At 42.9% G+C, this 18,065-nt stretch overlaps 4 protein-coding genes and 1 non-coding gene across 5 annotated transcripts; all 5 read left to right on the plus strand.

Annotated features, from left to right (window-relative positions):
• Positions 1-2,393: 2,393 nt before the first annotated feature.
• On the plus strand, positions 2,394-3,759 carry LOC103986354 (zinc finger protein WIP2). Its single transcript, XM_009404343.3, has 2 exons — positions 2,394-2,895; positions 2,990-3,759. The coding sequence occupies exons 1-2, from the start codon at positions 2,557-2,559 to the stop codon at positions 3,440-3,442; spliced, it is 792 nt and encodes a 263-aa protein (XP_009402618.2). The 5' UTR covers positions 2,394-2,556; the 3' UTR covers positions 3,443-3,759.
• Positions 3,760-5,545: 1,786 nt separating this feature from the next.
• LOC103986511 (cytochrome P450 94C1) lies at positions 5,546-8,184 on the plus strand. The gene is made up of 2 exons (XM_065109969.1): positions 5,546-7,312; positions 7,483-8,184. The coding sequence occupies exon 1, from the start codon at positions 5,603-5,605 to the stop codon at positions 7,223-7,225; it is 1,623 nt and encodes a 540-aa protein (XP_064966041.1). The 5' UTR covers positions 5,546-5,602; the 3' UTR covers positions 7,226-7,312; positions 7,483-8,184.
• Positions 8,185-8,378: 194 nt separating this feature from the next.
• TRNAL-UAA (transfer RNA leucine (anticodon UAA)) lies at positions 8,379-8,461 on the plus strand. Its single transcript has one exon. It is a non-coding gene; the product is annotated as a tRNA-Leu (tRNA).
• Positions 8,462-8,696: 235 nt separating this feature from the next.
• Positions 8,697-13,826, plus strand: LOC135613041 (uncharacterized). The gene is made up of 5 exons (XM_065109970.1): positions 8,697-9,045; positions 9,880-10,060; positions 11,710-12,175; positions 12,996-13,061; positions 13,165-13,826. Exons 1-5 carry the CDS (start codon positions 8,959-8,961, stop codon positions 13,655-13,657), a joined length of 1,293 nt encoding a protein of 430 aa, XP_064966042.1. The 5' UTR covers positions 8,697-8,958; the 3' UTR covers positions 13,658-13,826.
• Positions 13,827-14,995: 1,169 nt separating this feature from the next.
• Positions 14,996-17,707, plus strand: LOC103986510 (uncharacterized). The gene is made up of 2 exons (XM_009404528.3): positions 14,996-17,178; positions 17,255-17,707. Exons 1-2 carry the CDS (start codon positions 15,100-15,102, stop codon positions 17,690-17,692), a joined length of 2,517 nt encoding a protein of 838 aa, XP_009402803.2. The 5' UTR covers positions 14,996-15,099; the 3' UTR covers positions 17,693-17,707.
• Positions 17,708-18,065: the final 358 nt, after the last annotated feature.

Consider the following 18,065-nt stretch of genomic DNA (forward strand, 5'->3'; position numbering starts at 1 on the left):
CAGGTATAATTATTATTGTAGTTTATGTTGATGATTTAGTTTTCATAAAGAATGGTACAAAAGTGAAAAACTAAAGAGAAGAGATGGAGGAAAGAAGTTTAATTGGTAATTTGTTATATCTCACAGCCACAAAGTCAGATATTATGTTGGCTGTAAGTATGCTTTTTGGATTCATGAATAGTCTTAAGTCACATTCATTTTGGAGCTGCAAAAAAAAGATTTCAGATATTTATAAGACACTAAAGGATTTGAAATCAAGTTTGACAAACAAGAAGTTTGGAAGATGATTGGATTTTATGATAGTGATTAGTGTGGATGTATAGATGATATGAAGAATATTTTTTGTTATGGTTTTTTCTTTTGGTAAAGATGTATTTTTTTGGAGCTCAAAGAAATAGCAAAGCCTTCAGTAGGAGAATCCTTTGCAAAAGCTGAATATGTTTCAGCATCTATGGCTACTTCTCAAGCAATTTGGTTGAGAATAATTCTTAGAGAAAAATAAATAAAAAAAATAAAGATATTTTGTGACAACAAATCAGTAATAACAATAGCAAAGAACCTAATCTATCATAGTCGTATTAAACATATTGCACTAAAGCATCACTCCACGGATAGAGTAGCAAATATATTCACCAAGATACTACCAAGAGATAAGTTTGAGTGTCTTAGAAAAATTATGGGTTTTATTGAACAATACAAATGTTGATATTAATGTGTTGGTATTTTAAGAAATATTAGGGATAGTTTAAAAAGAAACTTAAATATTAATCAGAGTCATAAAATAGTGAGATTATAGAAAAAAATAATATGAAGACCATTATAATTTTAGATTATATGAGACTAATTGAATTGTATGCCTTATTTTTCTTCTTCTCTCTTAGAAAAATCAAATATAATATATTAATCCTAACAATTTAATATTCTCCCTCACTTTTTATTCCTCCATGCGGGGCTATGTAACACCTCTCTTATGATCTCTTTTAAGAAACTGTAATTAGATAATACATGTGTTGGGTTAGTGAAAATGTGAGCAGGGAAAAAGATGATGAGCTACAAGTAGTCTCGAAGCCATATGGCTATCATCTTTCTTCTCTTCCCTCATCTTCTTCGTTATTTACCTAAAACCTATCTACAACCTCGCCCGATGATGATAATATTTATTATGATCTTACTATCCACACGAGAAGATTATCGACGACTACACAAACGTTCGATAGTATTAACACAATCTTTCATAAGAGATTTTTCGGTCAAAAATGTAACAAATTATTGAATGGGATAGCCTCCATCTTTGACAAACATCTTTCACTCTTACTTTATGTTATCAGCATCATGATTTCTCAAAGCATCATGAGTTCACATCACATTCCGTAGTGATTCCCATTCCCCAAACACACCCAAAGCTTGTGTTCTGGATAAAGTAGGACAAAGAAGTGCATGCCAATGCCCTCTTATTCTTCCTACCAAATCTGACTTTGTTCTATTTCAGTTCACTAATTCACACCAATTCAAAGTGATATATATATATATATATACCAATTTACATCATTCTTAAGAATGTCAACACTACTGGATGGGGGTATTTTTTCTATTCTCATATGCATTTTTATCTTATTTTTCATTTAGACAAGGACAAAGATTCCCTATTGAAAATAAAAAATATGTTAGTTCTCTATATAAATAATAATTATTATTAAATATTAAATTAATTTCTTTAACACATAGGTCAAGAGGAAGAGGATGTTAATGTTGAATGTTGATATTATTTTATTTGATTCATTCTTTAACATAGTTTGATTTGAATTAGGTAAGCGATACGAGCATCTATGCCCATATTGATGAGACGAGGACGGAGACTACTCTACCATTCCTACTATATATTCACATAAATAATATAAAATATACTCATCTCATTTCATTACGAATGGATCTTACGTACTCATACCCATGAGTATAATTAACAACTCGACACCTTTAATTATTTTGAGTGTAGAGAGAATTATTATACATAAGCTTAGCACTATATTATTTCTAAAATACTTTTACTATATATATATATTTATTTATATATATAATAAGACATAAATTGAAGGCATGTATTAATTTATATCAAGGTAGTGCCGTAGATTTAAACATAAAAAATAACGAAAAGAAAGGTGTTATTAAGAAAAAAAAATTCCTTAATTAATTTGATAAATAGACACGTGTGAAACGCACGTAATCTCCTTTATAATAATACCGCTGAATTGGAATGATAGAGTATATAATTATATATAGACGCGACTCGTGTGCACATCAAACTGCGTGCCTACACAACTTAGTATATTGACGTACTACAAGACGTGTTCTTTCTTCGTGCGCGCGTGCGAGTAGCACGTGTTCACGTTGAAAGCTTTTGCGTGCGAAACCAGAGGTAGGCAGAGCAGTGAGGCCATCATCACTCAAAGACTTGGGGAAGAAGACCGCGACCATTCCTTTCCTCCAAATAGGAGCGCCGTGCTTTGACATTAAGACTCGCCCTCTCTCGCCCTCCACCGAGGAGATCCGTGCACCGCCATGGATGGCTTCTCCTCCCACCCTCCTCGTTTCTTCGAGTGGCTCAAGCCTCCATCCTCCTCTCCTCCGCCTTCTCCGGTTCGGCAGAAGGCCGTCAAAGAGGAAGACAAGGCGAGTAAGGATACCGTCGCTCTGCGTATCGGATTGTCTCCTGCGTGGGGAGGCGTCTTCGTGGAGGAGGAGGAGGAGGAGAAGAAGAAGAAGAAGGTGGAGGAGCTGTGCGCTGTGGACAGCGGGAGTAAGTACTGGATCCCAACACCGGATCAGATCCTCACAGGCCCAGTGCAGTTCTCTTGCTCCGTCTGCACCAAATCCTTCAATAGGTACAACAATCTGCAGGTCAGACACGGCAATCCCTTCTCTCTTTCCTTGTGCACCAAACTCCAGACATGGATTTACGCTTTGTTCTTGCACTAAATTGTCTTACGAATAGATGCATATGTGGGGGCACGGATCAGAGTACAGAAAGGGGCCAGAGTCTCTCAAAGGGACGCAGCCAATGGCGATGCTGAAGCTCCCATGCTACTGCTGTGCTCATGGGTGCAAGAACAACATCAACCACCCCAGAGCGAAGCCACTGAAGGACTTCAGGACCCTCCAAACGCACTACAAGAGGAAGCACGGGGTGAAGCCCTTCATGTGCAGGAAATGTAGGAAGGCCTTTGCGGTGAGGGGAGACTGGAGAACCCATGAGAAGAACTGTGGGAAGTTGTGGTCTTGCACTTGTGGGTCTGACTTCAAACACAAGCGGTCACTGAATGACCATATCAGGTCATTTGGCAAGGGCCACTCTCACTACCTTCCTTCGAAGATTCCTCAAGGACAGCAGACATGCATTATAAGGTTCGACAATGGAGATCTCATGTGCAAGTATGAAGCTTCCTGACATGCCAAGCTGATCAGATCTCGTAGCAAACAACATAGAAGGAGCCGAAGAAGAGGATGAGCAGTAGTATAATAATACCATTAGGTGGTTTGTTCATGTGATGAATAAGACAGATAGAGAGAGAGAGAGAGAGAGAGAGAGAGAGAGAGAGAGAGAGAGTATTATCTCAGAAAAAGACTATGAAGTAGGTGAATTTTCTTCATCTCAGTGCCATGGCACCTAAGAAAGAGATCATTTGTAATCTTCCTGATGGAGAAAATTTCCCAACTTCATGGATACCTTAATTTCTAAAGGGAGGAATATTTCTTGTTTGCTTCTCTCTGGATTGCTTATGTACTGAACTTTTCATTAACATTATTATACATATATATGTGATGTTTCTAGATAGATAGACAGATAGATCAAGAAGAATATATTATGTAACGCATAAAGAAGATCTTTGCGCATGCTTAATAGAAAGTGGATATCTATAATGCTTGCTTTTTAGTGCACAAACGCTTAAAGAGGAGGAGCAATTAATGAGCATTAGGATCATGTCTTGACTTTTAAGTCTACATAGGTGACCACCTTTCTCGAAGTCCAACTTTGAGGCCACAACCAAACCACCACAAACACCATTCCTGCAGAGAGAGAGAGAGAGAGAGAGAGAGAGAGAGAGAGAGAGATGGCATTGGAGGAGATGACCAGGTAAAGAAAAGGTGTGGGAAAACTCTGAGGGGGGTGTTTGAACTTTGTGACTGACAGATGAATATAAAGGAGGGTTATGTGGAAAAAGGATGGAAATATGGGGTGGAATGGGACGGCCACCAAGCTTTGTCGGAGAAGACACGGTGAAAGAAAGAGTCTCTCTCCCCTCTCTCCCCTCTCTCTCTCTCTCTCTCTCTCTCTCTGCTATTCCATGGTCAGACCTTCTTTCTTCAAATGCTACTGACTGGTAACAGTTAATCGTGTTCGGTCTGAATTGGAATCGAACCCGAAAATAATTTAAGAATATTTTTTTTATTACATGACTACTCAACAAAAAAAAAAACTTTAATTTTAGTTAAAAATTATAAATCCTGATCGAAGATTTACAAATTTAAAAGTTTATCGATCAATAATATAATAAACAATGAAGTTTATCTTCAAATCAAATTTAAAATATTAAAATTATACATCTAATTTAATATAATTTTTTTATTTTATTTTTATATTTGGCCATATAAAAAGAACAAATTATTATAATTCGAATCATCGTAAGATAATAAATAAATTAAGTTCTTTCCAAGTCCACAAGTTGTAATTTTTTTTTATAATTTTCTTTTTTGATGTTTATTGTGGTGTGAGAAATTGATGACTCAAAAAAAAAAATTATTTTTTTATTATTTTAATTTCGTAAACATAGAGATCCCAATATAACTTTTAAATATATAAGAATCGAAATATTAAAGATAATTAATTATAATATATAAATATAATTAATATATTTTATTTCGATTATTATTAGAGGCGGTGGAGCGAGGAGGACATCTCCTCTCTTACCCGCAGGCCGTGTAACGGAGATATGCTCGGAGGAGATCGCGATAGCGGCTGAAGCGGAGGTCGATAGCGGCCGGGATCCCAAAGGAGCCACGGCTAATGGCGCAGAGTCCGTGGCCCTCTCGGCATCCCTTCTCCTCCGCCATCCTTGCTCTTCTTTCCTGCCTCTCCACGAGAGAGAGAGAGAGAGAGAGAGAGAGAGAGAGAGAGAGAGAGAGGGATAGGGAATCTGTTGAGCGGCTGATATCAATGCTCACTCGGCACATCAACGACCTTCCCGATCTGATTTGCCACCACTAAATTAATATCTAATCAACGTGTATTACAGTAAATGTGCCCACATGTATTATTGGCCCTTGAAGCCACGATCGCAGAAGATCCCCAGCGATAGGGATCAGGATTGTAGTGGGTTTGCGGCGCTGAGGCGAGAGGCCCCACCGCGTGGGACCGTGGCTTCTAGCAAATGGACGGGCTTCCTTCGCTGTTTCATGTCTCCGACAGACACTGGGCTTTCGACTTTAAGTGCTCCCTGCGTTGAGACTTCGCCAACAACGCATGACGCATCATCCTACGCATCCATGCCTCGTCTCCTGCTGACTCCCCCCACAAGATAAGTCCCAGCTGAGTGATTAGAATACAACAATGGATGTCGAATCACATCACCGTGATTACTCTCGCCAACCTCTGATCGCCATCCGTTTCCCCCGACATCATCATATAGTTGGTTCCGAGTACCGACTCCAACCCCCATCGGAGGAGGACGCAATGGAAGAAACAGTAGGAGCGCTTTGGTCACTCTTCTCCTTCCTCCTCCTTTTCTTCGCCGGCTCCCTCGTGCTGTTGGCGGCGTTACTGAAGTTCCTGAGGTCCATGTCATGGTGGTGCAGCTGCTCCGTGTGCGAGGCCTACGTGACCGGCTCCTGGACCGCCCACTTCGGTAACCTCTGCGACTGGTACGCCCACCTACTCCGGGAGTCGCCCACCCGCACCATCCAGATCCACGTGCTCGGGAACACCGTCACGGCGAACCCCGACAACGTGGAGCACATGCTTCGCGCCCGCTTCGACAACTACCCCAAGGGGAAGCCCTTCTCCGCCATCCTCCGGGACCTCCTCGGCCGCGGAATCTTCAACGTCGACGGCGACCTCTGGCGCTTCCAGCGCAAGATTGCCAACGCTGAGCTCGGTAGCGCCGCCGTCCGCTTATTCGCCTCCTGCATCGTGGCCGACGAAATCCGGGGTCGTCTCCTCCCCCTCCTTGACTTCGCCTGCGCCGGCGATAAGATCCTGGACCTGCAAGATGTGTTCCGGAGGTTTGCTTTCGATAACATATGTAAGATCTCGTTCGGGCTCGACCCCCGCTGCCTGGAGCTGTCGCTGCCTTTGTCCGAGTTTGCAGCGGCCTTCGACAAGGCCTCGAGGCTATCGGCCCGGCGGGCGACCACGACGACGCCCATAGTGTGGAAAGCCAAGCGGCTTCTCAACTGGGGATCGGAAAGAGAGCTCCGGGAGGCGATCGGCATGGTGAACCTTCTCGCCATGGAGATCATTCGCCAGCGAAGGAAGCTCGGGTCCTCCTCTAACCACGACCTCCTCTCTCGATTCATGGCCAGCGTCGACGACGACAACTACCTGCGGGACATCATCATTAGCTTCTTGCTGGCCGGCCGTGACACGATCGCGTCGGCCCTGACTAGCTTCTTCCTCCTGCTGTCTCGCCACCCGGACGTCCGTTCGGCCATACGCTATGAGATCGACCGCGTGTTGGGATGCAGCGCGGCCACCGCCGGCTACGACCGCCTGCGGGACCTGCACTACCTGCATGCGGCCGTCTACGAGTGCATGCGGCTGTACCCGCCGGTGCAGTTCGATTCCAAGTTCTGCGTCGAGGACGACGTGCTGCCCGACGGGACCTTCGTGCGCAAGGGGACACGAGTCACGTACCACGCCTACGCCATGGGGAGGATGGAGGAGCTGTGGGGGAACGACTGCCACGACTTCCGCCCGCACCGGTGGCTGACCAACGGAGTGTTCACGCCGGAGAGTCCGTACAAGTACCCAGTGTTCCAGGGCGGCCTGCGGGGGTGCCTCGGCAAGGAGATGGCGCTGTTGGAGATGAAGACGGTGATCGCAGCGGTGGTCCGGCGGTTCGACATCGACGTCGTGGCCGACAACAGCAGCCGGACGCCCAAGTTTGCGCCGGGCCTCACCGCCTCCCTGGAGGGTGGCCTTCCGGTCCGCGTTCGCCGGAGGGAGGAGCGCTAGCCGGAGCAACAGTGTGGCGCAATCATCCCATGTATATAGAATTAAGCATGTCACATACTGTTACTTATGGAAATGTATTGGAATTTGGTAAGAATATATGAAGACCAAGCTATAATTATATTTTCTTAAAGATAAAAATGTATAGTGTAATCCATTATTTCCCAATATTTATCTTATCACACTTGCCAACATTAAATGACGGCGACATTACAAACATGCATGAATTCAACTTGTTTATGCATATTTCGGTTGTGCAGGTGACTGCGACAGCACCGGAAGCATGCGGTCGTTCGGTCCAGCTTGCCGCCGAGACTGCCGCAGCTTGCCGCCGAGAGAGACACGGTATCATCGCCATGCTTGCCATCATTTACGTGTGGCTGCGGTAAAGCAACGTCGGAAGCCGATGCTTGCCATCCTTCAGTCATCCAAGTCTTCGTCTTCCTCCCCGGGAACCTGCAGTACTGTAACATCGTCTCGGCCGCCATGGCTTCTTAGCCACAAGTGATGACCACCACTGGAGCTTCAAGATTAGGGATTCATCTCCTGCATACAATATACATCTGCGCAGGAAGCTGTTGAAGGTGTGAAACATAAGGGTGGAAATGAAGCGACATGTTCTATCAGGAAAAGAAAACGAAGCGATGTGATGGACGGATGGCGGCATCGGAAAGGAAACGGCCGTAGAAATAGAGCCAAGGCTTGAGAGGAAACCTGCAAATGTCACCATGCCCTGGCAAGTACATTTGTTCCAAACGGCGAGAAGGACGACTCCGACCATATTACCGGGCGACACGTGAACGGAAAACGACAAAGAGAAGAAGACGCACACTACGTTGCGTGTTGACATTGACCAAAGGGTCTGCTGTGTGCTGCAGTGGCTTTGAGGTTTAACTTATCAAAACATCACTGAATGAATTTATGGGTAAATTTTCGGGAAAAAGTTTGTTTTTTCTGAGAAATGTTTTTTGTTCATATTTTTTATGATGTTTTTATTTGTCATACATAATCTCCAAAATATCATCATGACTCTGTTTTCTTTTCGTTAATGAAAATTTATTTTGACCAATCATTTTAATCTAATTAAATGAATTAGAAATTCTCGTCTTAAATTAATTATTTATAAATAAAATAATAAATGAAAACACTCAAACAAGCTGGTTTGCCCGAGTGGTTAAGGGGGAAGACTTAAGATCTTCTGCACATAAGTGCGCATGGGTTCGAACCCCATAGCCAGCATTGTTCATTTATTAACGTGAATGACTTTATGTGCTATAACATAATGTTCTAAAGATATTTAAATAATTAATATAAAAAATGATAATTTCTTTTAATATTCAAAACAACGCTCATTTAACTTTTCAGGGATTAATAAGAATTATTTGGACATGCATAATTCCAAATCCGAAGTCTTAACAACCTTCTACAGGTAATGATGACGGTGTCGATAATAATAATAATAATAATAAGACAACTGAGGTGGCGTCCAACAGAGATAACCCCATGCGAGAGCGAAGTCATTGTTGTCCTTGTCGAAGTCGAATCCCTCCCCAAAGCCACGAGTTCTTGCGGCTCCAATCCAACCCTCGCCCTCTAATTTTCATCGGCCTTTTGTGAGGCCGGGGATCCGCAGAAATCCCCAACAGCCTCCAGTTTCTTCCACGCCGCTACCTCATCTCGCAGATCACGCTGTTGTGGTTGTTGTTCGCGGTGGTGTTCTTCTTCGGATTCGCGGGATGGTGGAGTTTTCCCTCGTTGCTTCCGCTGCCCTTCCGCCGGCAATCCTCCACCCCGAGCATCGGGGTCTCTGTAAGGCCCCCAAGGTAGAGAGAACAGTTTCTTGATAATTGAGTTGAAATCTTAATGCCTCCATCTACAATTTTTTGGGATTCGAGCAATAATTAAGGTGTGTTTTGTTGGATATGTCAGTCTGACAATTCTTGGAAAAATTTGTTGCTGTATCTCGGTTCCAAAATTGATATTGATGCGTATATACACTTAAAATAGTTGTACAGCAAGATGCTTTAGACTAGGGTTTCATCTTTTCCCACACAAACCTTATTTCTTTCTTTTAGATTCATTTAGATCGAGGGACCTTTGTGCAGTACTGGATTCAACTCATTTACATGCACGTTCCATATCAGAGCTAGCAGTAGTCATCATTGCAGCAAGAGCAAGAAGGGTTAAGTGGTCTCTCGTTTGATTTTAAATTTCATGGAAAGGCGGAAAAAAGGAGCTTGCTTGAAGCTCTCCTGCATTTCTATGCTTTCATTCTGCCTCCTGATTTTTTCTGTATATTGATCCTAGCTAGTTTTTTAATTCACTAGAGCAGACTCGTGCTTGAAGCAAAGCTTGATGAAGGCCTCTCAGATTTTACTTTCTCCTATTTCTCTTAAATCTTTTAGTTGGTCTTTGTAGTATCGGTCGCTGGAAATCTTGTATAATACAGAAATCAGTGAAACCTCAACATTCTTGTAGAACTAGAAGAAAGATGGGTTTGGCGTGTATTCACCAACATCATTTTCACTACCTTATGATGAAAATTTCATAAGGATGCAACAGTTCTTTTGTAATGTTGATGTTTTCCAAATGCTTCTCTGTGGATGTTGCTTGATGTTTTTGTCCCAAAATGTTAAATTTGTTCCTTGATGATGCAGGAGTTTCAAAATCTGCTTCCACTTCATGGTAGAAAAAAAGATGCATTAAGATCTGGTTCTGTTCAGTTTAATGCACAGCATCTTGAAGATTTGAGGCGACCAATGCATTTGTTGCTAGAGAATAATCAATCAGCCAGGATATCTCCGATGATTGAAAGTCATGTGCTTCTTAACATGCAAGGTCTGCAGCTTAGTGGTATTGTAGGATGAAGTTTAGTATTTTCATTGGCACTTTTGTTGTTTATGTGTGACCACCAGTCGATAAACATAAATCCTTTCTTTCTACTGGAATTTTTAAGAAATCTCATTATTGATGTTATTGTTTTCTATATGTAGGTTCCAGTTGATAGACAAAAGTCCATATGGGGATTTATCTTTCTCTGATGTTCTTCTATGTGTAAATACCATTTTGTAAATAACGGATGCTTGTCTGCAAAAACTTTATGAAGACAAAACTTAAATCATGACAAGTGTTATATGAGACATGAAAGTACATTTATAACCAATAGCAGATTTATAAATCTTCTTGGTTGATGGGTCAGTCATCTCTTAGTATTTAAGTACAATTTCCTAGGGTCTAATTTCTGGCTGAACAAGGGTGCTTGTTGGATGCTAGTTCTATATCCTGGTTTACTGAGCCAAGCCAACATTTGTACTGCCTCATCTGCTGATAATACAAATAAAAGAGAGGTGAAAAAAAAGGACTCTGGATCCATTCTTTTATTCTACTAGGTTGCTTTCCTCTCTCGCCATATTTGTTCAGTTGGAAGAGTGGCATCATGAAGGCACCCTGTTTTTCGTTCTTGTATATATTCGGATATATCTATTTATTTATTTATTTAATAGTTGGAAAAGGATTATGACCGACAAATAAAATGGTACATACTGATGCATGAACAACTCTGATCATCATGCACTTGAAATTATATTGTTTCAGTGACGATCTAGGAAGTACCTTTGTTGGATACTTGGCTCATTTTACAATGACCAAAAGCTAGTGTGTGAATTCCCAAACATTGAGTATAGTTTTTACTTTTTTTTTGTTTCTTTTAAATTTTTTCTAGCTGTTTCCAGAATTTGTTTGAATATAATGTTTAGCTAACTACGCTTATTTAACCCAAAAGTCATACTTATGGTTGTTATATTGCTTGTACGAGCTGAAACACTACAATATGTCTAAAAGTAAGGTATAATGACTCAAAACACCTATAATTCTTTAATATCATCCAGCACCTCCTTTGCCAATGCAAGAAAACTTTGGAAGTTTGAATTGATTAATAACATCATCATTTGTTGATCTTGAGCTTTAGTAGTTTGCAACGTGTTTGCATCCAGGGATGGGAAGTGATTATCATAAAGAGAGAAATGGACAGTTTGTAATTGGTATGTTGTATTAGATTCAATAAGCATCATTTTAAAGTCTACGAATGGTAAAGGGAGTATCCCTTTTTTCTGTAATAAATAGTAATTTTATAAACTGTGTTTTTCTTTGTAATAATTTGCTCAGTTGCAACTCCAGGCTATTCCACTCTCACAACTCTATGTAGAGATCTTCATGATCTGAATGTATGCTTATGCATGACTATTGTGCTTCCCTCCAGTAAAAAGGCAACTCAGATTGCCTTGCAGCAATTTCACTAGTTGATGAGATGCATTTTCCTAAAGATTTTAAAATAAACAGATTATTCAAAGGAACATATATGTCTAAAACAATAATTTAGTACTTTGAAGTGAGTAATACCTTTTTGGTTTGATTTATGTGCAAATTGGGTTTACTTATTTCCCTTCCCAAATTCTATGGTTTCAATAACTCTTCTCTTTTTTAAACAGATTCACATCCTGACTCGGTGCTTTTCAGCTCTGGAATCGCAGAGAAGTGCACGAGAAATGAGAAAATATTGGAGTTTCTTTGGTCTGGATCAAACATTGCAAAAGGCGAAGGCCTAGATGTTTCTTTACTTTCAGAGGTCATGGGGTTTCATGATATGACTATTGACATGTTGCCTTCACCCCATGTAACTGTGGATGGAAAGTCTTCCGTATATGAGGCTGAAATGGATGATTCTCAGCATCCTCTACATATACAAAGACAGATTTATGCCCCAGAGCATAAGCTGGATTTTGTTGGGAATTCCTCTGATACTAAATATTTCACAGTACATCCAAATGGCACACTTTTGTTTGCATGCAGTGCAACTCAAATGGAATATCTAATACCAACTGTTCCAGAGTTTGATCTTCCGAAAAGAACAATAATTGGCAGTAAGCAATCATTGCTAGTCCCATACTTCACAAGGTAGGCCTTCCTTTTATCATTCGAAAAATTCTTGATCAGATCTACTTTTAACTCATTTATGATAATTACTTTATATTGACTTAACAGTATTTTTTGTTTACTAAACATGTTAAGATTTAGATTCTTGTATTTCGAATATCATTTGGTTGTTTTGTTCTGTTTATAAACATGTCTACTTATTCATTAAGCATCATTTTTTATTGGTTCCCCTCCCTCCTCCTGAATCAACTCTGCTCACAAACAAACTGAATATATGTTGCCCAAAAGCTACATAAATTTCTGGTCACAGCGCTAAAACTTGCTACACAATGTGAAAATGTTGTTCAGGATTCATTATTGACAGATTGACTTATTTTTCCACGACAGATGCTCAGCATCAAGGATAACGTTAACTATGTTACCAATGTTGTAGTTTAACTATGTTATTAATATTGTAATTTTTTGTGAGGTCACAAGAATTGGACCTTGTTGAAGATAGGAACCAGAACTTGGGGCTGATTGGACTCTCAAATAAGAATGCTCAGAACCAACCTGGTTATCGTGGACCGAAATTAGCCAACCTTTGTGGTGGTTTTTAGCTTTGTCAAGTAAACACTATAAACAAAAGAAAAAGAAGGAATAGGATAGGAAATACACATGATAATAATAGACTAGATAATCACTAAAACGGATAAAAATATTAGGAAGCAAAAAAAAATAAAAAAGAGGTGTTTACATGAAGACTACTGAGTTGCTATTCCTTAATGTTGCGATAATGATTTATTTATGTCCTTTTTAAAATAACTATTTCTCATGCAATGTGCATCTGCTTTACGTACAGAAGGGGTCATGGACGCTCACAATCTCACAGACAGGTGGCTTCCCCAACAGTTGCTCCTCTGAAGAGGTATACCCTAATATATGGATCCAAGGTTACGTTAATGCATACATAATTTTTGTAATGCACATTTTACGTCGTTTTTACATACCTAATCTTTCTGTGTGCTCAGCCCTGATATGAAGCTGAAAATGTTGCCTAAGAAGAAAAAAAACAAAAGAATAGGAAGAGAGCGTGACCTTTACCAGAGGAACTATTTTCATGCCTGTGAAAGCCTTCTTTCTGTTATTCTAGACAAAGGGGGCAGCACAAGAGTCCTCTCGCTTAAGAAATCAGGTGCTGAGATTAGCCAATTACTCACCCAATTTTCTGCCGGGATTGCTGGTACTGGCCTTGCTGTTATCTTCTCTGTTGTGTACAAACTTGCATGTGGAAGGGTGCCTTTGTGTGCCACCAGGCTGTTGAACACTGGATTTGGATTTGGGTTGTTCTGGCTTTCATCGGCCATCATTGGGTTGCGAGACACAATTATTTATATTAGTAAACACTCCGGCAAGCTGAATCTTAAGGAGGAGGATATCACAAGCAAGCTTAGGAGAAGCATGAATGAGATTCTCTTCAGAGCTGCTACACTGGTGGCTGTGACAGTACTGAGATTTGCATAATTTTCGTGGTGGTCGGCTCAGACTTATCGGATTGCCAGGATCTTTGAATGAATCTAATTTTTGTCAGCCCAAAACCTAAAATAATTTATGGATTGTATAAAACGTTCTACTGATGTAATACTTTGTAAAAATTATGTTAATGATGCATGAAAAAAATTTTGTTGCTTCACTTGGAATGTTTGTCATGGGGATTTATTGTAAAGATTATTATGCCTATATTATGTTGATTTAGATGGGATATTGTGTGACGCTTCTAAGACGACTATAATTCATTTATGAGAATACGACTCTCCGTAACCAATATCTTTGCGACTAAGATAATCAACCTCTTTATTACATAAGTTGGTTATTATTTTTGCAACACAAAGTATTTAATTTATGTCGCATTTATTAAAATCTTCTCTGCAGATATAAAAACTCTCATCCTACAATTACTAGATGTTCCAATCATGCATTGTATCATCATTTCCTTACTTGCAATACATGTGTGCTTGGTTTATGTATCAAGAAACAGCTTTCCCTATCCTACTCTCTTTTCCTCGACTTCTCCCAAAGATTTAGGACAGACATTGCCACACTCAAAAGAAACAAAACAAGGGGGTTTCTTTAAAGACTCCTTTGCTAGACCTCACAACAGCTCATCACTTATGGCTCCTCTCTCAAGGAAACACATCCCTTCCCTTGAGACCTAAACCCAAGTAACATAAACATGGAAAGGTACCACCCACTGCAGTGGAGTCCAAACTGGAAAGCTCCATTTCAAGCACTTGACTGAATCAAGCGGCATTCAGTTTAGGAGTGACATGACAGCAGCAATGGTTTCTTGGAAGCATGTAACCGAGCCACCATCCCCATCTTTCTCCTCACTGGCTCATATGGTTCCTGTGATTCTTAAGCTAAGTCTATGTTGTCATTGACCTCATCATCTATGGAGGGCGGACTAGTTGACTAGTTAAGCAAAATGACAACTCTGTAAAATCTCCCAGTATTTATACTTCTGTTCAACGTTCCAAGTATCGATGTCCATTGACACAATGCACACATTTACTTTAGCTGAAAAGTCAACTCCTACAAGCAGAGGGGATCATCCAATGCCACAAGCTTCACTCTTCTTGCTCTCCAACTAGGCCAAGAAACACTTGCCCCCCAAGTTCATCCAGCTCTCATCTCTTGCTGAATTGTCCTTACAGTTCTTGGTGTATACCTCATCCTCGCATACCAAACCATCCTTGTTTCTGCTTGCTTTATGGAGAATCAGTTAGTTTCCAGCCAAATCCATGCAAAGTTGGCCTTCTTCTTCCTTCCTCCTACCTCTCTCTGTAATGCTGTCAATCTTATTCCTATAAAAGCCGCCATCTTCTTCTCAATCGAGCCATGTTCGATCGGAGTTTGCTCTACGATTCTGTACTTCGAAGGCACGGAGCTCTATTCCTCGTCTTCCCATGGAGCAATCAGGAGATGGCGAGCCGAGTGTCCGACTGCATATCGTCGAGCAATCCATGAGTGCAAGCGTCAAGCTCGCTGATAATTACAGCTCGGCGTTCTTCGAGCCCCAGAGAGAGACGAACGATCCACCGAAGAGCGTCGATGGCGATCCCGACTTGACTGGCCTATGCAGAGACAGTGGCGACGTTGGAGCCCCGGAGAAGAAGCTGACGCTCTTCGCGCTCCGGCTTGCCATTCTCGAGAAGGCCGCCAGCGGCCTCGGCACCTTGGGCTTCATCTGGGCGACCGTCGTCCTGCTCGGTGGCTTCGCCATCGCGCTGGAAAAGAAAGACTTCTGGTTCATCACCATCATCCTCCTCATCGAAGGAGCCCGAATCTTTAGCCGGAGCCACGAGCTGGAGTGGCAGCACCAGGCCACCTGGTCGCTCACCGAGGCCGGGCGGTTGAGCTTTCGAGCCCTGAAGTCCAGCTCTCGCCTCCTCTTCCGATCGCTCAAGCTCATCTTCCGGCCATTCTCGATCCACACCACGAGAATCCCGAGCAGCGTCGAAATGGCCAACGACCCGACGTCGAAAGACCCGCCGCCGCCGCCGCGTCGGACGTGGCACACATCCGACGTTCCCCTCCTCCCATTCTCCGGCTGGGTCTTCCTCACCCGGAACGTCAGCCGAGTCCTCTACTGGCTGCAGCTGCTCGCCGCCTCCGCCTGCGTCTCGCTCTCGCTCATGCGGTTGGTGGATCAGGACTTCGGCCAGCTGCGCCCGGACGACCCCGACAAGAAGAACCGCAAGGCAGCACTCGACATCTTCTACAGCCTGGCGCTGGCGGAAGCGCTCCTGTTCCTGGCCGAGAAGGCATACTGGGAGTGGAAGGTGAGCTACCGCCTGCTGCTCGAGGAGGTCAACAGGGAGTGCCACTTCGGCGACGCCGGCATGGTGTCCATCAAGAGGTTCTTCTACGACGCCTACTCCAAGTGCGTCGAGGGAAGCATCTTCGACGGGCTCAAGATGGACCTCGTCACCTTCGCGGAGGAGCTCCTCGGCTCGAGCTCCCGCGACGAGCAGCTTATCGGCGCTCGCATCCTGCTCAAGTTCTCCACCAGCCACCGCTTCGCCGACGCCACCCTGCGCAAGATCGGCACGTCGACCCCGGTCATCGAGAGGCTCATCGAGATGCTGAACTGGAAGAACCCGGCCGAGGAGGAGATCAGGAGGTCGGCGGCGGTCATCGTCTCGAAGCTCGCCGGAAAGAAGCAGAACGCGCTCCGCGTGGCGGGAATATCCGGAGCCATGGAATCAATCTCTTCGTTGCTGTACACAGGCCAGAGCAACTCGAATTCGGGGCCTGACGAGGCATCGCACCTGTGCGGCGCCGCCGCCGCAGCCGCCGATCACGCAAACTACGGGTTCTCCGTGTTCAACCTATTAGGCTTGCTGATACTTAAGAAGCTTGCCAAGGACCACGACAACTGCGGAAAGATCGGCAACACCAGAGGTCTATTAGCCAAGATCATAGGCTTCACCGGCGACGGGGAGACGCTGGGGAGGAGGGAAAGCGCAACGGAGTCGCAAGTCAAGGCAGTGAAGCGGTCACTGCAGGTGGTGAAGATGCTTGCAAGCACGACAGGGCAGACAGGGAAGCTGCTCCGGCAGGAGATATCGGAGATCGTATTCACAGTCAGCAATATCAGGGGGATCCTGCAGTACGGGAAGAACCACACGGTGATTCAGAAGCTCGGGATCGAGATCCTGACGAGTCTTGCGATGGACGAAGAGGCGAGGGAGAGGATTGGCGTCACCGGCGGGATGATCAAAGAGCTGCTGAGGATCTTCTTCACGCAGCAGCAGAATGCGGTGAAGGTGGAAGCAGGGGAGGCGCTGGCGATGCTGGCACTGGAGAGCAAGGCCAACTGCTGCAGGATTCTGAAGGAGATGAACGTGGTGGAGAGGCTCGTGGAAGCATTGCACGATCCGGTGCTTCGCATCAACGCCTCGAGGATCCTCCGCAACCTGTGCAAGCATGCAGGGCACGAATACCTGTTCTGCTTGAGAGGAGTCACTGCCGCCATTGGCACAGTAAGCCCCACTCAAGAAAGCTTCAGTGATCTACACCCAATACTATTTGGTCTCACCGTCTCACTGCGCCATGCAGGTCGTGAAGGCAATCACAACAACAGAGGTGAAACTGCTGGAAGTATCCCTCGGCCTTGCAGCACAAGTCCTCAGATTCATGGATGCCGAAGAATTCGCCATGCAAATGGAGCAACTCGGAATCAGGGAGGAGGAATTTGCAGAGACACTGGTGCGAGTACTGCAGAGGTACCACTACCCATCCGTAAAGGTGCCGAGAATGAGGAGGTTCGTGATAGAGATCGCGATGTGGATGATGAACTGCGACACCAAGTGCATTAGGGTTTTCAGTGATCTGGGAATGGAGAAGGAGCTTGAGAGCGTCTCAGAAACCACATCGGAGCTGGAATGCTTCAATGTATTCTCTGGTAGTGTGGGACTGAGCCGGCACGGCACACCACTCTGCTCTCTCGTGGACGCTGCATTGGAGTTGATGGCTACGAGCTCTGCAGCGATGTGAGCTTAATGATGAGAGTTGTATGCGTTATAGAATAATCAAATATTAACGGTGAATTTTCAACCAAAAAAAAATCTCATTTTTCGAATTTCCAAACAACTCTATTTTTTTAAGTAATACTTGGAATATTTTTAGCAAATACCAAAAATATACTTTGCAGTATAAAAATATTATATTTATATTTATATTATTTTTATACTACGTTATAATTTTTTTCAGCAATACGAAAACATTATGATATAGTGTTTTTGTTTTAAAAAAATTAGGAAAACACTATATCATACTATAACATAATATTTCTATACTATGTTATAATATTTTTTGATATTACTAAAAATATTGTAATATAATATGAAAAAATATTATAATTCACCCG

This window comes from Musa acuminata, chromosome BXJ2-5, assembly GCF_036884655.1.
Source record: "Musa acuminata AAA Group cultivar baxijiao chromosome BXJ2-5, Cavendish_Baxijiao_AAA, whole genome shotgun sequence".
NCBI lineage: Eukaryota > Viridiplantae > Streptophyta > Magnoliopsida > Zingiberales > Musaceae > Musa > Musa acuminata.